Here is a 27,608-nt window from a genome sequence, read left to right on the forward strand (position 1 = left end):
GCTAAAGTACAGAGGTCATACAGCTAATAAGTGGTTGTGTGAGGATTAGAGTCCAGGTCTAATCTGAGTCCTCACGCTATTTCCCCATCACATCATGCTTTCACCCTCATTTTGCAAATGAAGGAATCAGAGCCCAGATGTTCTGGTCCTAGCCTTGGCTTACACTCTCTCTTCTTTCCCTGCTCAAGTGAAGGTGCCAGCATACTCTCTATGGAACCTGCCCTAACAGAGATCGGCCTGAGGTTTGTAGGTAACACCCAGATAAGATGGCTTAGGTGGTAGTATTTCAAATGTTTGGTCAAAATGAAGTTGTTGGAGTGTGTAATTGGAGAACAGACCACACTTCCTTATGGTCTGGTGAATCAGTGGTCCATCAGCTCTTCTGCACCTGTCAGAGGCTCTCCCAACTGATGACCCCTACCCCTGGAGTGTTACCTGACCTCTCCTGGAGTAGGGTAAACAGAAAGAAGGCCTCTGATTAGCTAATATATATGTCCAATGTGCAATGGTATCTGCATGTTTCTCACGCAGGACCTAACTTTAGGACCTAACTCAAAGATTAACTCAAACTCTTAGTTGAAAACAGTCTTATCAAATCATGGTAAGGGATTTTGTTTCCAGCCTACTGCAGATTAGAAGAAGCAAACTAGAAGGCTGGGAAGAAGGTTTCAGAATCAAGTATGCAGATTACAGTCCAGAGCTCACCAGGCGGGGAGGGAAAATAACAGTACAACAAAAACCTGAAAGAGGAAGCCAGAGAGAACAGTGCCTCAAGAGCCAGTAGGGCACCACTGAATTGCCACACAGGACATTAATTGCTAGATACAGTGATGAACATGAGGAAAAGTGGTAGTTGGTTCAAGAAAGCAGGAAGGGTATAACTCATTTTACAAAGAAAAGATATCATCCATTCAAAATGTATTCTTAATGAACACCATGCATGGTGGAAGCTTCTGGAGATATACTAATGAACAAGACACCCTTCTTGACTCTAAGAAGTTAACATCTGATGCAAGAATCAGACCACTGAATGGACAAATCGTAAGTGTGAGACAGGGTTATACATGGGACGCTTACCATAAAAAGCACAAGAACTCAAGGGGCACAGCTGGGCTATTTGGTTCAGGGACAAACATCAGCATAGTGGCAGTGTCACAGCCCAGCTAGTAAGGAATGTCCATGAAGAGGGTCCCTGCTCCCCTCTGAGGTCTCATCTCTCACCATCCCCTTCCCAATGCTCCTTCTAGCCTCTGAGCTTTTGCAAATACTATTCTACTGCCTGGAACATTTCCCTCTCTCTCACGCCATCAGTTGACTAACTTCAATTCACTTTTAGGCCTCTGATTAAAAGTCACTTCCTCCAGTGATTCTTGCTAAGTTTGAGGTAGTTATTCCTCCCAAGAGCTTCCCTAGCACTTCAGGCATCTCCCAATTACAGTATATATTACCCATTCCATTGCAATCACCTGATTACCTGACTATGTTACCCACTAGACCAAAAGCACAATAAGGAAAGGAAGTGTGACTGTCTTCCCCACAGTTATACTCCCAGTGTCTGGCCATAAATAAACGCATGACAAACACTTGTTGAATCAGCAAATGCATACATAATACATAATTAAGGCCGTACTATTACCCTGTTTTGGAATAATAATAATACCACCAGCCAACAGTATTTAATGGAGGAAGGAGAGTATAGCTGTTAAATAAGTGCGCTCTGGAGCCAGATCACTTGTGTTTGGGTCCCAGTTCTCACTTTACTGACTGTGTAATCTTGGGTAACTTACTTAACCTCTCTGTGCCAAGTTTCTTTACCTGTAAGTAGAGATGATTAACACGTTCTCTCATGGGATATCATAAGGATTAAATGAGACACTGTGAGTAAAGGGGCTTGGAACAGGACCTAAGAGTACCTCTTAGCCACTGTCAGTTATTATTCTTACTGTCTAGTCTTGTGCTTCCAAAAGTGTACTCTCTCTACAATAAAAGGTCTGGGAATTTCTGCATACACTTTTCCCCTCCAAAAAGCACAGTTCTGAGTAAGAACCATCTATTTAATTTGGTATTGTTGTTTAGTTGCTATGTCTTTTGTGACCGCATGGACTGTAGCCCACCAGGCTCCTCTGACCATGGGATTTCCCAGGCAAGAACATTAGAGTGGGATACCATTTCCTTCTCTAGGGGGTCTTCCTGACCCAGGGATCGAACCCACATCTCCTGCATTGGCAGGTAGATTCTTCACCACTGAGCCACCAGAGAAGCCCTAATTTGGTTATTACTCAGCAGTTTTATGTCTGGCAGCCTCCCCACCCACCCCCTGTTAAAATCCTGCAGCACTGGTGTTCCATGGAACACTCTGGAACTGAACAGTACATAACAACATGTAAAGCATTCCCTTTACTTATTTACTTCAGAATGACCCTGTGAGGTGGAAGTTCACTCTCCCCATGTTACAGATGGGGAAGCTGAAATAGAGCAAGGTGCACAGCCAGTCAGTGCTGGAACTAGGACCCTGTCCAGGTCGGCTAGACCCATTTTGTGTTCTTAGCAGTAAGCTCTTTTCCCCTTGTCACCCAGTTTTAGAAGCCCTGTCCCAGGAGATCTTACTGAAACCCCGAGATCATTAGATCTCTATCAGAAAAAAAAAGTGTCTAAAGGTGGGAAAGAGGAGGTGTGTGCAGCATACACTCTCATGTTCTTACTTGCTCTTGTGGAGAAAGCGGAAGCAAACCTACAGAAGCTAAAGTGACTCATTCAGGGCCAGCTCACCAGCTGGCCATCACGGTGGTCTTTTGAGGCCAGTGTGTACAGCTGGTCCTCAGCCAGTGAACCATCCCCTTCCCAACAAAGACATCCACCAGCCCATCTCCAGCACAGGGGGAGATGAGCTCAAGCTCCTGCTTCCCCTCCAGGCCAGCCATCCCTGTCCCTTCACCCCTGTGGCCACAGAGAGAATCACACAGCATTACTTTGTCATCCTTCTGTTCCCACCTCTGCCTTTTGAGGCTGCAAAGTCTATGCTGGGGTGCTGTGGCCAGGGTCAGCCTGGGAGCCGTGGTAGGTGTGCAGCTGATGTACACACAGCAGGATTTCCTGCACTCAGCAGTGTCAAGGAGTCAGGAGATGTAAAAGGGGTCCCCGAAGCCCTCCCTATAGCCTGACCACTAGCTGCTGCTGCTGCTGTTGCTAAGTCGCTTCAGTCGTGTCCGACTCTGTGTGACCCCATAGACGGCAGCCCACCAGGCTCCCCCGTCCCTGGGATTCTCCAGGCAAGAACACTGGAGAGGGCTAGCACTGCTGAAACTGCAAAACAAAACAAGACAACGCCCCTCTGCCCCCAAATCACTGCCTCACATGATGAGAAACAGTAATCAAAGGTAAAGGACTCACACAGTCCTGAATCTTAGCTCTGCTACTTACTAAGGTCTTCTATCTGTAAAATGGGCACAACAAACAATAATTTGAATATTAAATGAGAATCAAATCTGATAACAGATTTAAAAAAAATATTACCACAAACATTTAGTAATGCTGCTTCCTCCCCTGGGGTCGGCACTGGGGATACAAAAGTGAATCACACATGGTTCTTGTCCTCACATTGCTGTCTATTGGAGGAGACTTTGAAAAAAGCTAAGTGAGGCAAAATGAGTGGTCTCCCAGTAACAAAAGCTTTATTATCATTGCCTTGTGTGGAGGAAAGGCAACCCTAGCTAACAATCTCTTCTCAAGCTCAGGCTCTACGTGCCACACCCAGGAACTCGTGTCATCTACTGCCATGGAGTGCCTTTAAAAACAGGAGCATGTCTCCATGAGGGGGAACTTTTATGACTAACCTGTTGAACATGAGGAGAACCCTTACATTTGTGCAGCACCTAAGGTTTAGAGAGCGCTTCAAGGCAATTGTCCCCTTACCCCAGGTGAGCCTAAGACAGACAGGTCAAGTATTATTCTATTAAACAGAAGAGGAGACAGAGGTAAAGAGGCTGGGTGGCCTGCCCAGCTCAGATGGCTAATCGGTCCTGAGCCGGCATGGCTCCATCTTCCATATTGCACAGCTTCTGCCAGTGCCCACAGGCTCAATCCTCACATACCCCAGCATCAGCCCACCTGGCATGAAGCTCAGGGACTAAGCTAAGTTCTTACGGAGAGTCTCCAGGAGGAAGACTCTGGGCTCTCAGCTTCCTTCCCATGAGGTGTTATGTATCTACTACCTTGCCAAATCCTCACTCCTAGTGCATCACCAAGCTACCTCCTCAGCTTCTGCAGGCACTGTTGTGCTTGTCTTTAGCCAGAGGATGGGTCAAGAGGGGGACTCCTTGCACTGGATCACTGTCCCTGGGGCAGGCAAGCTTTTCATTCCCTTGCCCAGCCTGGATGGCCCTCCTTTCTCTCTAAGCCCTTACTGTTCTTCAAAGTCCAATTCAAGGCCTCATCTTCCAGGAGGTCCTGTCCCCCAGCTCTGCTCTGGAAGCCTGTCATGCTGATCGTGTGTATCTATTTATCACTTGTTTGTTTATTGTCTACAACACTTTGTGTAATACCTTTTTGTGTTATAATTTCCCTTCTGACTCCCCAGTTTCCTCATGGATGACAGAAACTAGTCCATAACATTTTCTATATGTATCCTACCCAGCATCACTTCAGTATTTCATGCAGCTTCAGCCATGAGCACAGAGGAGCCCTCATTCACCCCCTGCCCTGGAGCATGCCACCACTGAGCACCTCAGCACAGTGAATGTTATGAGAGGCATGTGTGCACACGGTCTGATGGCAGCAAAGATGGACACATGTCAGGCGGCTTGGGGAGGAATCTCCCCAGGCAGAAATTGTCTGGAGGACGAGGTAGAGGAGCATTCAAGGAAAGGAAGTGGTATTTGCAAATGACAGTGGGTAAAACTGCATTACCTGTCTGTACAAGAAAACTGGTCCTCCAATGAATCTGGAATGCTGAATGAAGGCGGGTGGAGCAATGGGCGCAGATGAGATTGCCCAGGTAGACAGAGGCCTGATCCTGAAAGGGGTTTCGACTCTGTCCTGAAAGCTACAGGCAGGCAACAGTTTTTGTTGACAAATTAAGCAGCATGGGGAACAGCAAGAACAAAAGACCAGGAGAAAAGTGAATTGGATTTAAAAATGGTTTTCACTAAACTTGCTATGTATTTCAATCCTTCCATGTCCCAGATTCCTTATTTTTAAAGTGAGGAGTTTTTCTCATATCCATGGTTCATAAACTTTAGTGGCATGAGAATCATGTGGGTAACTTGTAAGAAGCACTGGACTAGTCTCTGAGGGCCCTTCGCATTCTAATTCTCAGGGACGGCAGCCGGGAGGAGCTACCCCACGCCCGAGGCCAGGGGCAGTGGCTGGGAGGAGCAACCCCACGCCCGAGGCCAGGGGCAGCGGCTGGGAGGAGCAACCCCATGTCCAAGGAGCGGAGGGCCGAGAGGAGCTACTCCACATTCAAGGTCAGGAGGGGCAGCGGTGAGGAGATACCCCTCGTCCAAGGTAAGGAGCAGCGGCTGCGCTTTGCTGGAGCAGCCGTGAAGAAATACCCCACGTCCAAGGAAAGAGAAACCCAAGTAAGAAGGTAGGTGTTGCGAGAGGGCATCAGAGGGCAGACACACTGAAACCATAATCACAAGAAAGATGCAAGGCTGGCCAAACCCATCCCATTTCCAAATGCCTGATTCCGCTCTAGGGAAGCCAAGGATGTCTGGGCACCAGAATGTTCTTCCCAAATCCCATATGTAGAAAGTTAAAGCAAAGCCCCCTAAGACACCAAGTCTTGGGATACTGGAGACCTCTCATGTCTCACTCAAACTCCTCTCCCTGCCAAAATCCAGCTTAAATTAGGTCTTCCTGTACCATATACTCTAGTCTGTTTCCTTGTTTATCCAGCAAAGTATTGCATACTTTCCATGGGCTGGGCCATGGCAATAAAGAGGCCCTGCCCTGAAGAGCTTACAAATGCTGCAAATAACACTGAAAGAATCTTTTACGAAGTATCGCTGAAAGGGAAGAGTTCAGAATACCGAGCTGGAAAGACCTGGATTCTAAACCTGGTGATGCTGGAAAATTATTCCAGACCTCTGAGCTTCAAATTTCTCCCTGATAAAATGGGAGGACTGATATCTATAGATTGTATTGCTGTGAACATTGAAATGATGTGATACAGTGAGGGGCACAGGAAATGACTATACCTAGGAAACGGTACAAACTAACATGTAATTTTCAAACTAAAATATCCTCCCCTGTTCTGTAACCTGTAATATATCCACATTCCCCTGTTGACTTTCAGAGGCTCTCCTACCTGGTCCTAATGTCTCTAAATAAACTGTTAATTCCTCCCTTCCTGCTAGTGAGAACTCCCCACCGCCATGAAAGGATCCTACCAGGGATCCTCAGTAGGCAGCACTGTGTATCAGAAAGAGCAAAAAGGTCACAGTCAGTCAGACTGGTAAGCAAAACCCCCTGTACAACTTTGATCAGATTAACATCTTTGAGAATCTGTTTTCTCATCTGCAAGATAGATATCATCACCCTACCTCACAAGACTGAACAGCAAAACCAATTTAAAAATGGAAAAAGAATCTGAGAAAGTATTTCTCCAAAGAAGATATACAAATGGCCTAAAAGCACATGAAAAGATGCTCAACATCATCAGCCATCAGGGAAAAGCAAATCAAAACCATGAGATACCACATCACATCCACTAGAACGGTTAAAGTAAAAAAGACAGGCAATAACAAGTGCTGCTGAGGATGTGGAGAACCTGGACCCCTCACGCGTGACTGATGGGAATGTAAAATGGTGCTGTCACTTTGGAAAACAGTCTCATAGTTCCTCAAAAGGCCAAGTACTGAGTTACTATATGAGCCAGCAACCCTAGATATACACCCAAGAAAATAAAAAACACTATGTTCACACAAAAACTGGTACAAAAACATTCACAGCAGCATTATTCATGATAGTCAAAAGTCAAAACAACCAAAATGTCTCTCAGTTGATAACTGGATAAACTAAATGTGGTACAGCCATCAATAGAATATTATTCAGCTATGAAAAGGAGTGAAGTATTGATACATGCTACAACATGGACGAACCCTGAAAACAAGTCAAAAAGAATTCAGCCACAAAAGATCACATATTGCATGATTCCATTTATATGAATTGTAAATCTATGGAAACAGAAAGTAGATTAGTGGTTGTGTAGAGCTAGAGAGCGTAAAGAGAAGTGGAGAATGACTGATAACGGGTATGAGGTTTCTTTATGGGGCGATGTTCTAAAATTGTGGTAAGAGCAGCACAATTCTTGTGAATATACTATAAACCACAAAATTACACACTTTAAATGAGTAAACTATGTGGTATGTAAATTACTCAATAAAGCTGTTCTATTAAAAAGTGTAAGGAACTGAGCATATTGCCCGCCATGTACTGTGTATGTGTATGAAGTCACTCAGTCCTGTCCAACTCTTTGTGACCCCATGGACTGTAGCCCGCCAGACTCCTTCTGTCCATGGGATTCTCCAGGCAAGAATACTGGAGTGGGTTGCCATTTTAAGGTGCAATACAAATTTATTCTTGTGCCCTTTCCTCCTCTTTTTAAAAAATTTATGTATTTATTTACCATATTTATTTTTGGTTACACTAGGCCTTTGTTGCTGTTTGTGGGCTTTCTCTAGTTGCGGCGAGCAGTGGCTATTCCTCCTTGTAGTGCTCAGGCTTCTCACTGTGGCAGCCTCTCTTGTTGCAGGGCACAGGCTCTAGGGTATACGGGCTTCAGCAGTCGTAGCACATGTGCTCAGCAGTTGCAGCTCACAGGCTCTAGAGCACGGGCTCAGTAGTTGTGGCGCACAGGCTTAGTTGTTCCACGGCATGTAGGATCTTCTCAGAACAGGGATCGAACCCATGTCTCCTGCACTGCAGGTGGATTCTTAACTACTGTACCACCGGTGCAGCCCCCTTTCCTCTTTCTGATGCCACTCTAACCACGGCCAGAACCACCTCTTATGGTAACACTGTAGGACAGGTAAGGCTCATTGCAGAGAGCCCATTTTATACTTAGTGGAGGATCACAGGTGAGTTCTGAAGGCTAATATCCCAGGACTAAGAGTCGTGTGTGTGTGTTTAAAACTCGGAGTAATAAGAAAATAATGGCCTCCATTTACTGAGCACTTACTATGTGCCAGGTACTGTGTGAGGAACTTGACAACTATTTTCCTTGAAAGAATCACACTAGGCTGTCATTATTCTCATTTAGTAAAAGAAGTTGGCACTTAGAGAGGTTATGTAGCCTATTTCTGCTCATGGTGGCAGTCAATAACCAAGCTAGTTTGTTTACCTCCAAGGCTTTTACTCTGTTCTCTATGTGATACCACAGCTTCACTATTTCTTCCTTTTGTTTATCTACGTTTTATCCATTCTTTACAACTCAAGAAGTCTGATTTTCACTGATCTCCCTCTCCTCTCTGCCTTCTAGTATTGTGCAGTCCACATCAAATTGGTTAACATTTTCTCTTACATAATCTTTTGTATTTTCAGACTGTTTCATGCATACACTCTTGAGCATTGCAGGTGTTCCATAAATACGTCTCTCCAAATAGAAAAGAAGATCTTGAAAGACCCTGTGTCTTACAGATCTCTTTGCCCTTCATCTAGAGAATGGTCATCTAGGCTGGTCTATGGCTGGAGGGCTAGACTCCACTTAAAAATGGTTCTCACAAACACCATGCTCCCTGCCCATAGACTAGAAGATTTCTCCTTAAGAACAGGACCCTGTTTACCTCATTATACCTAATCATAGTGTAACATGAGACCCAACACATAGCTGCTGCTGCTGCTGCTAAGTCGCTTCAGTCATGTCCGATTCTGTGCGACCCCATAGACAGCAGCCCACCAGGCTCCCCCGTCCCTGGGATTCTCTAGGCAAGAACACTGGAGTGGGTTGCCATTTCCTTCTCCAATGCATGAAAGTGAAAAGTGAAAGGGAAGTCGCTCAGTCATGTCTGACTCTTAGCGATCCCATGGACTGCAGCCCACCAGGCTCATCTGTCCATGGGATTTTCCAGATAAGAGTACTGGAGTGGGGTGCCATTGCCTTGGCTGCAACACATAGCAGAAGCTCAGAAAGGTTTGATGAATTAAAGAGAAGACTGAGCTAGCACTTACTCTACTGGAGACACGTCAAGGGCAGCCTTCCCATAGAGGGACCCCCAAGCCCATCTTCTCTCATCCCAAGGAAGAGAAGGGGGAGAGCAGGAAGGTTGGCCTGGAACCTTAAGATGAAAGGTTGCTGACTCTGCCTGTGACCCCAGACAGTCAGTGTGGCATCTTCTCTGGCCTAGGACATTCATCTGACCACAGACTCAGGTAGAGCTTTCCAGAGCCCACGTCTCACCTGCACATAACCAAAATCTAATCATGGGCAAACTCTTAGGAATCTGTTACTGTTATGTTATACTGTTAGCTAGAGACCCACCATGGAGAAGGAAATGGCAACCCACTCCAGTGTTCTAGCCTGGAGAATCCCAGGGATGGGGAAGCATGGGGGGCTACCATCTCTGGGGTCACACAGAATCAGACATGACTGAAGTGACTTAGCAGCAGCAGCAGCAGAGACCCACCAACACTTCCACCACTTCCCATCTCTCCTAATCCTCCCTGGTATCCAGAGCCCTGTGATTTGTCCTATAATTACCCTGGGCTCACCATCTCCCATCCCCCTGCCCCTACGCTGATCCTGACCAAAGCAGAGTTCTTCCAGGTCTGGGGCTCCTCTGGGCAGGGCCGCAATACAAGGAAGGAGCCTGTCCCCTTTGCCAGCTGTGCTACTCAGTTGGCCAAACTTGGTCCCTCTGTGCTCCTCATCTCTACACCTGCTTGCCTTTCTTCTGCCTTTTCTTCAAGATGCTAAAAACTTGCAATAAAAAACAAATACAAAATGCTGTAATTAATAGCCAATTCCAAGCCAACCCAGCATCTCTACTAATAAACCTCAACACTTGCAAAAAGAACAATAAATTCTGCACCTCTCTGATTCTGGGGTGGTCTCTTATATACACTCGGTGTGTGTGTATGTATGTGGGTAAGTGTGTCTACATATATATTTATTTCCCTTTATTTCCCATCCAGGGAGGGGCAGAATAATGAACTGCGTGCGTCAGGGAAGATGAATCTGAGATACTAGGGAGCAGTGCAGTAAAAAGATTAAAGTGTTATTATTGTTGGTTTTTTTTTCCCCCATGGTCCATTGTGACAGCTCGACCGTCATCTGTAAAAAATGTCTCGGCGAGAGATAATCATCGGAAACTCAATAAAGCGTCAGGGGGAGCCTCAGCCCCCATCAATCACTGGGTGCCTGGAAAATTTCAGCTCTCTGTCTCCCTTCCTGCTATCCATATAAATGTCTCTAATATATTTTGTGTGGTGTGTGGGACCCACCCCTGATTTGGAACTTTTGATGAAAAAATATTTATATACAAAATATGTAAATCAGTTAAAAATCACAAGACTATAGTTCTTTGCCACCCCATCCCATTTTTGCCTTATTTTTATAAATGCATCAAATTTATTATTTTTAATAAAACATGTCAACTAGTCTATCTCCTCCTAGTCAAACATATATATAGATCTGGAGGGCTAAAAGGATGGAAACAATTAACCTAACTAGCTGCTATACTTAATCCTGAAGTTGGCCAAAAGGCCTAAAGGATAGATAGTGCATTGTCCATTCAAGTGATTCTACAGGGGGTGACACTGCTGAGAAATGACATGTAGAACCACTGGTGCTGAAGGTGTGACAAGGCTCTGACAATGAGGAGGAAGAGGCAGGGACATTATTAAAAATAATAACTTGCCCAAATAGCTTTTGGCCTGGCAGATTCCCAAATTTTCCAAGACTTGGGACAAGTCAGAGGTTTTGAGCCAAGTGTGGGGCACATATTGGCTGACATGGGTGCTGGGTTCTCTGGAGAGCATGAGATGGTTCTGCTGGTATTTGACATCATCTCTCTGCCTCAGTTTCCCTCATTCTAGGAATGAAACTACGTCACAGGGTTGCTGAGGGCATGCAATAAATTAAGTACCAATAAACGTAACCTGCTGCTGCAGCTATTATCATCACATCTTATCACCATCACTTTCCCCCTGCTTCTCCACTGTGGAAGGAGTCAGTTCCTGTAGCACCCTCTCCTCTAGGACCTGCAAGGCTCCTCTCTGCCTAAGAGATTAAGTCCAAGCATCTGGATCTGGCCCCAGCCTACTCACTTTAAAGCAGCACCTTTATTGCTCATTACCCTCTAAAATGAATATTCTGCTGTATGGATGCTTCACCCTAACAAATTTACTCGCTGCCCCGAAATATATTTTTTCCATTTCCCACCTCTGAAAATTCTGGACATAACATAGGCCCTTCTCTGAAAAAGTGAAAGTGAAAGTTGCTCAGTCATGTCCGACTCTTTGCGACCCCATGGACTATACAGTCCACAGAATTCTCCAGGCCAGAATACTGGAGTGGGTAGCTGTTCCCTTCTCCAGGGGATCTTCCCAACCCAGAGATAGAACCCAGGTTTCCCACACTGCAGTGGATTCTTTACTAGCTGAGCCACCAGGGAAGCTCATACCCTTCTCTGATTACACACAATTTATACTCAGTTGCTATAAAACTCAGTTGCTCTATAAAACCTTCTTATACTTCAAGGCTCAAATACCATTTTATTTCCTGAAGCTTCAGATAGATTCTCTTCTTTGAGCTCTGCTAGTCCTTGTTATCAGCATCTTTGACTGGACCCTTGTTAAACATAGTCTTGGTCATGTCATCAATCTTTATTATTATTATTGCCAGCACCTTGTATGTGTATGATACCTTGTATTTTCTCAAGTATTTAATAAGTATTTTAATTTGATCTTCGTAATAAGCCTATGGTATAGAATATATTATTCTCTACAGAAGAGAAAATCAAGGCTCAGAGAGATAAAGAGAATTGCCCAAGGTCACACCGGTGATGGCCAAGCCATTCCTTGAACTTGAAGATAATGTTTGGCTCTTCACAGATAACAGTTTGCTACCGCTGAAGGCTGTGGTAGAGACACTGAAGCACTGGAAGGCTGTGTCAGAGACACTGAATGAAGTTTTATAAGAGTATGATGATGATAATGATGATGATATAAAAACAGAAATTTACATTAATGGAATCCCTTCTATGTTCTAGGTTTTAGGCTAAGGATAAACATACTACTTCTAACTCTCCCACTAATGTTTATTTTACATATAAGGAGACAGAGCCTCTAAGAGGTACAGAAAATTGCCCTAGGTGTCACAGCTATTAAGTGTTCTGTACACCCATAATACCATGCTTAAGCACACAGACTCTCTAGGAATGAAACTTCAAGTGAAAAAAAGAGTCTCTTCCAAGGAGAAGGTCCAGATGAATTTTTTTAAAGCAGTTCAAGCACAAATAGCCTAGATCATCTACTCAAAGAGTGCGAGCCTGTTAGAAATGCAAAATTTCAGGTCCAACCCCAGACACACTGAATTAAAATCTCAGGATCTGGGAATGGGGCAGGAATCTGTGTTTTTGACAAGCTACATCTGTGATGTAAAAAATCTTATTCTCTATAGATGAGAAAATCAGGGCTCAGAGAGATAGAGAATTGCCCAAGGTCACACAGGTGATGGCCAAGCCACTCTTTGGACTCTGAGATAGGTGATTCTTATGTCCTTACTGCTAAGTCACTTCAGTCGTGTCCGACTCTGTGCGACCCCACAGACGGCAGCCCACCAGGCTCCCGCGTCCCTGGGATTCTCCAGGCAAGAACACCGGAGTGGGTTGCCATTTCCTTTTCCAATGCGTGAAAGTGAGAAGTGAAAGTGAAGTTGCTCAGTCGAGTCCGACTCTTAGCGACCCCATGGACTGCAGCCTACCAGGCTCCTCCGTCCATGGGATTTTCCAGGCAAGAGTACTGGAGTGGGGTGCCATTGCCTTCTCCGTTATGTCCTTGGGACCATTATTATTCCCATTTGAGTTTGTCTCCAAGGGCACAGATTCTCTCTGCTGTGCCTGGGTAGGCCTGGGCATGCAGTGGGTGCTGGGTGTTAACTTATATTGAATAGATGAGCTAAGGTAAGACTACTCCTTAGCAATGTCCTGGGGAGAGGGAAAAATATTATCAAGAGCAGTTCCATTACCGCCAGTGGGGACTCCTAGCCATCCCCTGAACTCCAGGGCACTTGTCCACTGGTTTGTGATGTGCCAGCTTGCATCGTCCTGTCCCCCATCTGAAGACACAGAGATGGGGAGGTCAGCTGGAGCAGGCCAGGACCTGCAGCCCTTGGAGCTATGGGAAGAGGGCCACCCGGGCTGGGGGTGGGGTTAGGGTTGGCCTTGGCAGGTCCAGTGGGGCAAAGCAGGCCCCTATCCCAGGAAGGGCCCTGTGCCAACCCAGCTTCTGCACAACTCATCTTTATTCAGCCGCCACTTGGAGCTGAGAAGAGAAGCTGATTTATAGCCTGCTCTGGCTACGTTTCTGCCGTGTTTTATTGTTTTAATTGTGTATATGAGAGGCGCTCAGAGTGCTCGCGTGCATTTCTGACAGCCCCAGACACCCAAGGTTTATAACAGTTACTTACAAGCAGCCAGGGGCATCCCTGACTGGGTGACTTGTTTACTGTTACCACTAATTTACTGCCTCCTCCACCTGAGGATTGGGGCCCACACCCAGCAGCCAGCTACAAGTGGGACTCTCCTAGAGTGGGGCTCAAGGCACTGCATAGAATGTGGTCAGGATCAGGGGATGAAGTGGTAGAGAAGCAGCCGTGATCTCCAAGCTCCCCTCCATGTGTCCCCTCTGTGCCTTTGCTCAAGCGTGATCCCTGCTTAGAATATCTTTTCTTTTTTTTCTCCTCTATCCACTATCCAAAGCCTGGCTCAAATCCTACTTCAAAGTACATTACTTGCTCTGAAGATAAGCCTAAAGTTTCTAGAACCTTGGAAATCACATGGCTGACAGGAACCTGGAAGCAATATAATCTAATGACCCTTTACAGAATCCCTGATGGGCGGCCAGCCAGCCTCTGTCAGTACTTCGTGAGTGGTGAGTTGCTCAGTACCTCTATGGCAAATTTCCTGCCTTTCATTGAGCCCAAGACCCAACTCCACAGAGAAGTTCTTCATCATATGCTACTGTGCTTTACATGTGATTATTTCTAGTCATTCAAACAACTCTTTAGGATGGGTATTGTCATCCCTATGTTATAGATGAGAAAACCAAAATTCAAGTGGCTTAAGGTCACACGACTGGTGACAGAGCTTAAGTGAACCATAACTTCCTGGCTCTGAAGCCTCACTGTGCCTCTGAAGATGACATTCCGAGAGCTGAAGAGAACAGAATAGTCAGCCAATGAGGCCAACAGCCTTATTGCACCAACACCGGCACCAACAGCCCTGCTCTCTACCCTGAAACACCAACACTGACAAGAGTGGAAGACACTGTAACATGCCAGCTGAGCAGGCTTCTTGCTAGAGAAATACCAAACAGGAGAAGCAGTTCACCAGGAATGGTGAATGAGGCAGCTGATAGCAAAGCCTCAGCAACAAAGAGGTTTCTTTTCTCTCTAGGCTCTGCCCATTCTGAGCAGGCAGGACAGACATAGAGCACCTCTCTGAGAGAAGAAAACCAGGCAACTTCTCCAATACCTTTCAGTCTTCTTGCCTGGATCCTCATTCCTCCTCCCCACATCTTAAATGCTGGTATCCTGAGTGAGGGACTTGTCCTTCTATCCCTTCACTTTAACTCCTTTCCTCAAGCAGTTTCAGTCACATTCATTATTTTAACTACCAAGCAAATGCTGCCAGATGTCTTTGAACTGCAGACCCACTCATCCAATGGTTCATCCAAAGCAGAAACCAAGGTGACAGGTGCCTCCTTTTCCATCAATTCCCACATTCCACAGAGTACTCAATATCCTCCTTTTTCAAATATCTATTTCTCTCCACTCCCAAATATTTCTTTTAGAAATCTCCAGAAGTGAGAAGTGCATTTTGAGGGAGAGGAGCATGGTTTCTCATCCAGTTCTCAAAGGGATCAAAACATTAAGAGCCATCGCTAACCTCTCCTCTCCAATTCATCCCCATCCCATGAGAATGGTCCATCTAAACTGCTCATGTAAACTGAGCATTCCTCTACTTGAAATCCTTCAATGGCCTTTAGAAAACACTATGAGCTCCCTAGAATTGCCTTACAGGGTCCTTCCCACGTAGAACCCTGCCTCCCCCTATGGTCTTACTTCTAGCTGTTCTAAGTACCGTGGCAGATGATTCCACTGCTATCACTTAGCCCTTATCTCTGCATGTGTTGTTCCTTCTGCCTGGAAAGTCCATCCCGCTTAGCCTGCCTGGCAGTCTCTGACTCAACTTTAAGACTCAATTCAAAGTCACTTACCCTGTGACACTTCCCAGACACCAGTCTGCCCTCAGGAAAAGGGCATCACTACCTATACAAGTGCTACCTATATCCTTTGTACATCTATCTACCTTTGCATTTATCATTCTGCACTGTGATGCCTGTTCATAGGTCTATCTTATTACTTGACTGAGAGAGCAGATCATATATACTGAGGGACTAGATCATATATATTCCTTTTAATTTATTCCCAGCATCTGGCAGAGTGCCTGGCACTCAGGAAGTACATGCTCAATTATAAATGAACCAAATTAATAAGCAGTTGTAACTGTAGAATACTTTATGATTCACACATCACATCTCTTCAACTTCACAATAATACTGAAAAAGTAGACAAGGGATATATTACAGGGGTTTAGGGAGGTCTTGCCAAAGTCAAACTGTAACTCAACACTTCCCTTCAGTACTGACCACAGGCTGAGCCCCACAGAAATATCTATTAGAAACTTAGTGAACTAGATGGCACTGACTCTATGCTCCAATAATGAAGAACTTTCCTATGAATTTGCCTACACACACTCTGGGCAAGGGGCTTGTAACTCTTTTCCTTAACCTCCTCACATACCCCCAGGTCAGGTAGTTTCCCATGAAAAAGTCAATCCAATCAAAAAAAAGAAAAAAACCAAACACCAAGACTCTTTTGTTTTTGTCTACTTCCTCAGTGAAAATGACCCTGAGTTGGGTACAGTGACTTGCATACAGTGGGCAATCAATAAATACTGGTTGAATGGATGAATGAATGATATATTTCTAAATGGGAAAAGGAAAGAAAAGTATGTTTATCAAGGAGCTAAAGGCTTAGGCTAGTAAGGAGAGGAGAACTCTGAGATGATTATAAAGGACCATCACTCTCCAGGTTCCGAGTCAGAAAGCAGAGCACATGAAGTCCAAGTGCAGAGTACATCCACACTGACACACCAGGGAAAATCAGGAGGAACTGCCAGAAAACCATGGCCAGCAAAGGCAGCCTGGAATTCAAAGTAGAGAAAAAGCTATGAGTTAGATCTTTCAAGCCACAGAGCAGTGAACTTATGAATGACTGTTGATAGTTATTGCTTAAATCTAGAATTTATTTATATTTAATGGTTCTGAAACACTTAGGTGATTACTGGGCACTAGTGTGGGTTTGCTAGGGATAATACAAAACCATGCCAGAATAACCTAACATCTTGCTGGGCAAGGATTCCTATGCAACAAATTAAGACAAATGTTAAACATGTTTTTATTTCAGCAATAAATCTGAGAGAATCTCCTACAATTTTGTGGACAAGATGGGAGAAATGGAGGCTAGAAAAGAAAGAAGTTTGGAGGATCTACAATTCTGACTGTTGAATAATGCTTCTAAATTGTCTTGATCATGAATGAGTTCCAGGGCTCTGTACTTAATAGAGTCCTTATAAACACTGTAATCAAAGACTGGCACATGAAGTGCATGATGGCAGGGACCTTGCTTGTCTAACAGTGCTGAGACCAGTCCCTGCTAGATAGGAAAATAATCAATACAATTTTTAAAATTACTTTTGAATAAGTAAATGAGTCCATAGAAAGCCTATTCACTAAATTTTCAGATCATATAAATTAAGAAATAGTTAATATTTTGGTCTGCATTTCATGAGAGATATATTAGTCTGTTCCAATATTTCTGTTGCCTACCTACCTAGAATGTAGGCTGGCTAGCACAAGAGTTAAAAAAATTCAAAGGAGGTTGATTAAAAAGGCAAAGAAAGAGAAGGAAGCAAGGAAGGAAGGGAAGTAGGGAGGAAGGATAGGAGAGAGGATGGGAGGGAGGGAAGAAGGAAAGGAGAAAGGAAGGAGAGAAAAAAGAAAATATCTAAAACAAAGTTGGCAAACTACAGCCTATGGGCCAAATCCAGCCTGCTGCCAACTTCTGTAAATAAAGTTTTATTGGAACACATCCATGTACACTCATTTGTGTATTATGTTCTATGCTACAATGGCCAAGCTAAATAGCCACAACTGAGACCAACTGGCCCACAAAGCTTTAAAATGGTTACTATCTGGCACTTGTCAGAAAAAGTGTGCTGCCACTGATCTAGAATGCTGAATATGAGCATCAACCTGGAAAGCTGAACACAAAGGTGCATGCATGCTCAGCCGCTTCAGTAGTGTCTGACTCTTGTGACCTATGGACTGTAGCCTGCCAGGCTCCTCTGTCCATGGCATTCTCCAGGAAAGAATACTGGAGCAGGTTGCCATGCCGTCCTTCAGGGGATCTCCCTGACCCAGGGATCGAAGTCGTCTCTTGCAACTCCTACACTGCAGGTAGATTCTTTATCCACTGAGCCACCTGGGAAGCCCCAGAACATAAAGGTTCAAAACTTGAAATGCAGGGGTGGGGACCGGTGTGACAGTAGAGGCAGGACTAGATGGCTTCACAGTACTGAGATTCTGTGAAATCAAAAATGCTTACTGGGCGGTGTTTGGATCCCAAGAGCAGATGAAAAGGCCCCTGAATAGTTCCTTCCTTTCTACCTGGCCCTGCCCCTCAGCAAATGCTCCTCCTTGCTTTTTGATGAAAGCACCGGAACAGAAGATAGAGCTGAGGGTAGCAATGCTGCATCTGAGTGAATGGTAGACAGCCTTTAAGCTGAGTTCCCACATATCAGGCTGCAAATATAGGGCAAGTCTGGCACTCATGAAATTCTCCTCGACTGCAAACAAAATGAATATAAGTCCCCCAGCTCAGTGAGGAATGCAAGGTGGCATAGGTCACAGCCTGCACATAGAACTGTCAGCTCACGAGGAAAGAAAAGACATATGAGCAGATCAGAGTTCAAATAACCATATAAAGGGCTAAGATTTAGAGAACATTCAAAGGAGCAGCAGAGAACAGGTTGCAGAGAAGGCTCTGTGGAGGATCGGGCTACAGCAAGGGAGCTTGACAGAGAAGGAGCAGGTTCAGAGGTGGAGAGGCAGGGGAGGGCAACTTCACACTTCACCTGGGTAGCAATGCTCTGCTGCTTTTGACATTTTTCTCATGCTACTGATATGAGAAACCTTGCTGGGGCAGCAATGACACCTCCGCCCTAGGCTACCACACACCCACGTCAGTCTGGCAGCCTTGCTGACGGTTCTGAGGGCTGAGCATACTTCTCCCATCTGCTGAACCTCCCCTCAGGTCAATGTTCTGACCCTCGAACAGTCAGCAAGGCTGTCTCTCCTGGCATCATTGAAAACTCTAAAGCAGCCTCAGCTTAGCTGTCCTGTTGCCGGAAAGTGAGGGGAATCTCAGGCTCTGTGAGTAAGCCAGGATACTGGGTGGGCGGCGGAGTCAATCTGGACAAGCAAAGCTCAAGCGTAAAATATTCATCTCTGTCTGCAGTCAAATCAACCTGCCCTCTTCTCAATTCCACTTTCGAAAAACTACTCACCAGAGGCAATTCAGACTAACTTGCCCAGGTACCTTCCAACAGCTGTGACCAAGCCCTGGTAAATGTGCACATTGGCTCCTTCCTCTGGAGAAGTCCAAGCAATCACCCACACAATACCCCAGCACGGCAATGATGACCACTCCATTTTACAAGCACAGACATCAAGGGACAGAGGAGGTCCACTCTTTGTCCTGGATCACTGAGTAAGTCGAGGGGCTAGTGCTAGAGAGAGGACTATATTCCACATACAGGAGGGGGAGAAAAAATAGTATTCAGGGTAGTGTGGAGGGACTTGTGAGGCTAAGGGAACCAGTAAAGCTGGTTTCTAGTCCTGGGGCAGGGCTAGGGAAGGCTAAGTCCGCAGGAAGTAGAGGAAGAATAAACCCACATTCCACACAGTTGCCTTAATTATCTTACGGAAACCTGCTTCATTGTCCACTCATCTGAGACGCCACAGGTTGAGGCACTTTTGGCAGAACACCAGTTAAAAGGTTTTCCTACCCCTCTCCTCAGTTACGAAATCAGGCCTCTATTTTATTCCTTAAGACCTGAAGTGACATAAATTACAGAGCCAGAGGGGGCTGTGAAGGGGATCTGCCCCAAGCCTTTGGGTTATCCATGAGTCCCCAGACGATGAGCGACTTGTAGGCTCTCACCTGAGTTGCTGGTAGAACTGGCACGGAGAACGGCTGCTGGAAGCCGCAGGGAGGAGGGCCCGCAGAACAGCACAGTAGTCCACACTTACCTTCTAAAGAATGGATTCCCTGATCCTTGGCGGTCTTGTATACACTGCTAAAATCGTCCCCAAGGTTTGGGTCAGCACCAGCGGCAAGCAGGACCTGCACCACACTGGAAGAAATCAGACAGACATAAGTGTCACAAACAGGAAAGGTCCAGGAAGTAAAGACTAATTCTGAGGCATGTTTAGGGACTGGCTCTGCCTCTGTTCACCTGAGTGGTACAGTGGAAAGAACATGAACTTTACAAGTATCGAACACAAGGGTAGCAAAGTTGGCTCTGATATGTTACTGGCTGCGAGGCGCTGGACAAGTTATCTAACACTTCCCTAAGGCTCAGGATCCACAACTATAAAATATGAAGTGTTTTTATTCAACAACTACTTATCAAATGCTTACTATGTTCAAGTCACTGTTCTAGGTGCTAGGGTCCATGACCTCAGGGAGCTTACAGCCTCTTCAGAGAAGGACAACAATTTACCATAAAATTCTAGCAAAGTGTGATGGAGGCTATGATGGGAAAAGTACCATGTATGGTAGGAAACCAAGGGAGGGGATCAAGAAAGGCATCCGAGGGAATGTGATATTAAAGACCTGAAAGGCTGAATAACCAGATCCAGGTTGGTGAAGTGGGAGGACCCAATGCATTCACAAATCCTGGGAGGCAAAAAAGCACGAAGTTTCATCTGAAGAAAGTGGACCTGGAGCAGAGGGTGTAAGGGGAAGAGAAGTGGGAGATGAGGTAAGCCACTGAAGGGCTTAAAGGGGAAGTGACATGGCAACACAAGCTTTTCCTCCCCACTTACACATGTATACACACACACACACACAGTACAAATCATATTGAAATACTAAATTGAAAAATGAAAGTCTCTTACAGCCATCTCCTCAATCTAAATTCCAGGAGTAATTACTATTTATAGTTTGGTGTGTTCTCTTCTAAATCTTTGCTATTAGAAGAATCACTCCTATAGCCATGTGAGAATGAACTGAAGGGAGAAGAGAGGCAGGAGGCTCCACAGTGAGATCAGATTGCTGCTGCTGCTGCTAAGTCACTTCAGTCGTGTCCGACTCTGTGCGACCCCATAGACGACAGCCCACCAGGCTTCCCCGTTCCTGGGATTCTCCAGGCAAGAACATTGGAGTGGGTTGCCATTTCCTTCTCCAATGCATGAAAGTGAAAAGTGAAAGGAAAGTCGCTCAGTCGTGTCCGACTCTAGCGACCCCACGGACTGCAGCCTACCAGGCTCCTCCGTCCATGGGATTTTCCAGGCAAAAGTACTGGAGTGGGGTGCCATTGCCTTCTCCAGAGATCAGATTAGGTGAATTTATAAAGCACCAACCACAGTGCTTGACCCAGGAAGTGCTCTTTATATGTTAGCTTCCCTTGTCTTACGTGATGTTCCTGCTAATACTTCCCCCCACTTTTTTTTCTAACAAAAAAGGTTCATGTCCACTATAAGAAATTTAGAAGATACAGCTAATCAAAAATAAAAAACTGTTTTAGAATATATAACATCTTTCCAGTTTTTTCCAACATATGCACATTTTTATTTAAAAAAAAAAGGGGTCATATATAAGTTCTCCCTAAATACATACATACCTCTTCCATTTACTATATATTTGTCTATGACATTGTTTTTAATGACTGCACAGTATTCTACCATAAGGCTTGTCTATACTTCATGGAGAAGGAAATGGCAACCCACTCCAGTGTTCTTGCCTGGAGAATCCCAGGGACGGGGGAGCCTGGTGGGCTGCTGTCTATGGGGTCGCACAGAGTCAGACACGACTGAAGCGACTTAGCAGCAGCATACTTCATTTAGCCAATCTCCAACTATAAAATAATTATTTTTAATATTTCTATAACAATTTCCTTTGAATAAATTCCTAAGAAATGAATTTCTAGATCAAACCTATAAACATTTTTAAGGTTTTTGATAAATGTTACTAAATTGCCTTTCAGAAAGAATGTGATTTTTATTTCTACTATCAAAAGAAGAAGGATGAGAGTAACCATTGTGCCTTCCTTTCATCATAATGTGAGTGAGTGACTGAAGGTCACTCAGTCGTGTCTGATTCTTTGCAATAGTCCATGAAATTCTCCAGGCCAGAATGTGGGTAGCTTTTCCCTTCTCCAAGGGATGTTCCCAACCCAGGAATTGAACCCAGGTCTCTGCATTGCAGGTGGATTCTTTACCAACTGAAGCCACAAGGGGAGCCCAAGAATACTGGAGTGGGTAGCCTATCCATTCTCTAGCAGATCTTCCCGATCCAGGAATCAAACCAGGGCAGCCTGCAATGCAGGCGAATTCTTTACTAACTGAGTCATGAGGGGAGCCCTTTCATCAAATAGGGCATTTTTTTCTTTTTAATAGTGTGTTAATCTGGACACAGAAAATGTGTTAGACAGAAAATGGAATCACATCACTGTTTCAGTTTGCATTTCTTTGATTACTAGTGAAGCTGGACTTTAAAAAAAATCTTTAGCAATCAGTTGTGTTTCTTTTTTCATGAATTATAATAATCAATTGTGTTTTTATTCTCATGAATAATGTCCTTTGCCTATTTTTCTTTTAGTATGTTCATCTTTTGCTCACTGGACTTCAAAACTATTAATGCTTTTGAAGGCATAAATTGCAAGCATTAAAAAAAATTATGCTAGGGAATTCCCTGGTGATCCAGTGGTTAGGATTTGGTACTTTCACTACCAGGGTCTGGGTTTAATCCCTGGTCAGAGAACTAAGATCCTACAAGTCATGTGGTGACATGTAGCCAAAAATAAATATATAAAAATTTAAAAATTACTCTAATTATTGTAACTATTAAAAAGCCAAACTAATTTTAGATTCTCTCTGTTGTTAAGTTTTTCAGTATCTGTAGTCAGTAGTGTTGTTGGTTTTCCCTGTATTAACTGGTTTGAATTTCATAACCTTCAACAGGCACAGGACCTGGCCCATTTATCTGCTGAATGGATGAATGAATTTCAGTAACTCCCATGCACACACACACACACACAGTCCTCATAGATAAGTAACATGGTCAAGTCAGTCTCCTGACTCTAATACCCCTCACCTAAAAAGATTTTAAGAATTATCTTTTATAGGTAATTTATCCAGGCTATGAATTATGATCCTAAAGAGAAATGAGAAGGGTCTCAAAGCAGCTAAAATCCACATCTAAAAGTCAGATATGTAATTCACAGCAGACACTGTCAGGTTTTTAGTTGGAGACTATTTGCCTATCAGTTCAGTTCAGTCGCTCAGTCGTGTCCAACTCTCTGCGACCCCATGGACTGCAGCACACCAGGCTTCCCTGTCCATCACCAACTCCCGGAGCTTACTCAAACTAAAGTTCATCAAGTCAGTGATGCCATCCAACCATCTCATCCTCTGTTGTCCCCTTCTCCTCCTGCCTTCAACCTTTCCTAGCATCAGGGTCTTTTCAAATGAGTCAGTTCTTCCCATCAGGTGGCCAAAGTATTGGAGTTTCAGCTTCAGCATCAGTCCTTCCAATGAATATTCAGGACTGATCTCCTTTAGAATGGACTGGTTGGATCTCCTTGCAGTCCAAGGACTCTCAAGAGTCTTCTCCAACACCACAGTTCAAAAGTGTCAATTCTTCGGTGCTCAGCTTTCTTTACAATCCAACTCTCATATCCATACATGACTACTGGGAAAACCATAGCTTTGACTAGACAGACCTTTGTTGGCAAAGTAGTGTCTCTGCATTTTAATTTGCTGTCTAGGTTGGTCATAGCTTTTCTTCCAAGGAGCAACGATCTTTTAATTTTATGGCTGCAGTCACCATCTGCAGTGATTTTGGAGGCCAAGAAAATAATATCTGTCACTGTTTCTATTGTTTCCCCGTCTATTTTACATGAAGTGACGGGACTGGATGCCATGATCTTAGTTTTCTGAATGTTGAGTTTTAAGCCAACTTTTTCACTCTGCTTTTCACTTTCATCAAGAGGCTCTTTAGTTCTTCTTCACTTTCCGCCATTAGTGTGGTGTTATCTGCATATCTGAGGTTATTGATATTTCTCCCAGCAATCTTGATTCCAGCTTGTGCTTCATCCAGCTCTGCATTTCACATGATGTACTCTGCATATAAGTTAAATATGCAGGGTGACAATATACAGCCTTGATGTACTCCTTTCCCGATTTGGAACCAGTCTGCTGCTCCATGTCCAGTTCTAACTGTTGCTTCTTGACCTGAATACAGATTTCTCAGGAGCTAAGTGCAGTAGTCTGGTATTCCCATCTCTTTCAGAATTTTCCAGTTTGTTGTGATCCACACAATTAAAGGCTTTGGTGTAATCAATAAAGCAGAAGCAGATGTTTTTTCTGGAACTCTCTTGCTTTTTTGATGATCCAATGGATGTTGGCAATTTGATCTCTGGTTCCTCTGCCTTTTCTAAATCCAGCTTGAATATCTGGAAGTTCTCAGTTCACGTACTGTTGAATCCTAGCTTGGAGAATTTTGAGCATTACTTTACTAGCGTGTGAGATGAGTACAACTGTGTGGCATTCTTTGGCATTGCCTTTCTTTGGGATTGGAATGAAAACTGACCTTTTCCAGTCCTGAGGCCACTGCTGAGTTTTCTATATTTGCTGACATATTGAGTGCAGCATTTTCACAGCATCATCTTTTAGGATTTGAAATAGCTCAACTGGAATTCTATGACCTCTACTAGCTTTGTTCATAGTGATACTTCCTAAGGTCCATTTGACTTTGCATTCCAGGATGTCTGGCTCTAGGTGAGTGATCACACCATCATGGTTATCTGGGTCATGAAGATCTTTTTTGTATAGTTCTTCTGTGTATTCTTGCTACCTCTTCCACTTCTGTTAGGTCCTTACCATTTCTATCTTTTATTGTAATTTAGTTATATAGTTTACAAATAATTTGGAAAGGACTGTCATTAGTCTTCCTGTTTCCCAGAAGATGAAAAGTTAAGAGGGTTCAAAAAGGCTGTTAGAGATGGGCAAACTGACTGCAGGCAGTGAGAAAAATATCTCATGGCAAAGGATGCAGTATGGCACGGTGGTTATAATGTTGGCTTTAAAATCTGAGACCACGGTACAGATGGGCTTCTCTGGGGAAAATGGAGAAGAATCTGCTTGCCAATGCAGGGGACATTGGTTCGATCCCTGGTCTCAGAAGATTCCACATGCCTCGGAGCAACTGAAGCCTGTGCACCACAACTATGAGCCCACTTGCTGAAATTACCGAGACCAAATTCTACAACTACCGAAGCCTGTGCATCTAGAGCCCATGCTCCACAATAAGAGAAACCACTGCAAAGAGAAACCCGTGCACAGCAATGCAACGCAACGAAGAGCAGCCCCTGCTCACCGCAACTAGAGAAAGCCCATGCAGAGCAACAAATACCCAGTGCAACCAAAAATAAATCAATAAATAAATTTTAAAAAATCTGAGTCAATATGAACATCAAAATGAATAATGACATTAACGGACTATCACCCATTGTACACTAAGATTCCCAGAGTCCACACAGTCAATGGGTGGCGGGGGGAGGGAAAGCTCTTTTTTTTTTTACTGTAGAATGACAACTAGTAAATGTAGAACAAATGATGAAATGAGAAAATCACTCTGGTCTATGGCCATACCACCCTGAACTCGCCCGATCTCGTCTGATCTCGGAAGCTAAGCAGGGTTGGGCCTGGTTAGTACTTGGATGGGAGAAAATCACTCTGTATCATAATTATCAGATATTAAGAATATCTAGCTCATATGACTCTGTTAGTGCATAAAATGTGCTTTCATAGTGTATGACACACAATAAGTGCTGAACAGACATTAGTTATTATGACTGTGTACCTGACCCTATGGTTGGGCTGTAGGCAAGTCAAGAGACTTATGAACTGACACACAAATAGGGAAGATGGTGTGACATTTTATAACAAGTACAGGGAAGCACTATCACTTACTAACTGTGATCTTGGTCAAATTATTACACTTCTGAAACTCTATTTCCTTACTAGAATAATAGGGATTATGATGCCTCCCCCTTGTAAGTTATGAAATAAAAACTCTACAGTGCCTGGCACATCAAAGGAGATTCACAAATATGAGCTCTCTTCTCTGTGTCCATATAATCTTAGTGATAATTACATAGGCTGAAGTGGGCTCCAAATCTATACCCAGCACTCGTGCTGCCATAGTACTGTGTTAAGTAGGCAGCTCTTCTATATTCTACTCAAGTTGGCTTGTTTTAAAATTTAAGTGAGGAGGGTTTGTCGATCTAAACGCAAAGGGACATAATTTGGTTAATGCTCAGCTGCTGTGTCCAATCACCATTCAATCACAACCCCTCCCAGGGCAGGCTGTCCCTCTAGGCATTTAGTGTCACTAACTGTGCTACCTGGGCCTCTCCAGGTTCCTGAGTATTGATTCCATCTGTCCAATTTGCAGGCTGCAAGACGTGTCCAAGCAACCAAGTATGCTACCCTTGGCCCCAGGGGGCAGACAGTGGTCTGGCAGGATGGGGAGAGGAAAGTGATGAGGCTAGGCCCTGGGGCTGCTAACCCAATCAAAAGGAATGGGCAATTCACTTCACAAACTTGGAGGACAAGCAGGGTAAGCATCCAAGCGAGTGACTCATTCTGCAACCTTGGAGAAGATTCCTTTCACTTTTCATAAATGCAAAAGGCAGCAGCCCCACGGTGGGGTAGAGCTAGGACTAAAAGAACCATGGCTGTTCTGTGGTCCAGAGTGGCACCAAACAACTTATCAGACAGCAATAAGCTTTTTGTCGAGGAGCCATCTCATACTTAAAAAGCATTTGACCCAGAGTTCCATGGGGATCAGGTCTTTTTTGGAGAAGTCAGTCCAGATCAGCCTAAAGGACTACATGACTATAGTTAGCTTTGAAGACAAAAAAGAACTTTGTGGGCCTGTGATATGCAGCAGGGCAGAAACAGGGTAAGAGGCCAGCCGGGTAAGAGAAACCTAGGGCAAGGCTGGTGAGAACAGGTTTAGCAGCAGGTCAGGCCCAGGGAGTGCCAAGAAGTTCATAGTCAAAACAGAGCCAAGGGCCAGAGACCAGGCAGCAGAGATGTGAGGCAGAGAGCCAAAAGCCAGGTCATATGTTAAGGACTAGAGACAGAGGGAAACAGCAGACACAAAACAAGTCAACAACCAGAAACCAAGAAACACACTAGTATCAGGCCAAGGAAAGGCAAAAGAAGCAGACACCAGGAGCAGCAATGAGGAGACTTCGGAAATGAAGAGATTTCTGTCTCTGACGTTGTTTTTGCTGAAGCCGAAACAAACCCCCAATTCAGAAATGTATCTGGGAGAAGGTGACATGTAAGGGATGGTGAGTTGGCCCACCTGCCTGACAAGGGGATTACCGGATCTGATGGTACAAAGGCAGGAAGGCACTGCTATTCAAGGTGATCCACAAAAGGATAACTGCAGCCGACTCTGTTCTGGTGCTGGCATGATGGCTGTCACTCGTGAGGTTTCAGTTTAGGTATCACTACCTTAAATGTCAACAGCTGGTGCCAAATCGGCGGTACCTAGTACAGGCTAGGTCTTCATGCTTTTAATAGCTGGATTAAAGGGGGCAGGGTACACCATTCCACTCACTCATGTTTTTCTGTAACACACTCAAAGGAACTATGCTGACTACTCCACAGGTTCTCACTGGGCAAAGGCTTACAAACATCAGCAATTCTCCCAGCCAGCTCAGAACTTGGCCTCTGGTAGTCTGTGGAAAGACATGCCTACCAATGTCAGTATCAACTTCAAAGGCTAGAGATAATCTCCAGATACCCTACTTCCAATACTAACCCGGAAAGTCAGAGAATGTATGCAGCCCGAGAGGATGGAGGTTTAGAGTTGGCCTTTAGTGACTTGGCTCTGGTAGCAGTACATGCCTTCCTGTGTGTCCATCACAATCTATTCTGGTCTTATCTCTGCCCAAGTGAGCTGACTTACCAAAAAGACTGAGCTGTGTGAATACTGAAGGTGAAGATTGTGAGGGATA

The 27,608-nt window shown here is 44.5% G+C and overlaps 1 protein-coding gene across 1 annotated transcript in view; it reads right to left on the minus strand.

Moving 5' to 3' along the window:
* The window catches only part of CLPB (ClpB family mitochondrial disaggregase), a 148,413-nt gene that overhangs the window by 72,632 nt on the left and 48,173 nt on the right, over positions 1 to 27,608 (minus strand). Inside the window, exon 4 of the mRNA XM_055548997.1 lies at positions 19,600 to 19,703. Within this exon, the coding sequence (XP_055404972.1) occupies positions 19,600 to 19,703 (104 nt within the window). The remainder of the gene's footprint in view (positions 1 to 19,599; positions 19,704 to 27,608) is intronic.

This window comes from Bubalus kerabau, chromosome 15 (assembly GCF_029407905.1).
Source record: "Bubalus kerabau isolate K-KA32 ecotype Philippines breed swamp buffalo chromosome 15, PCC_UOA_SB_1v2, whole genome shotgun sequence".
NCBI classification, from domain to species: Eukaryota; Metazoa; Chordata; class Mammalia; order Artiodactyla; family Bovidae; genus Bubalus; species Bubalus kerabau.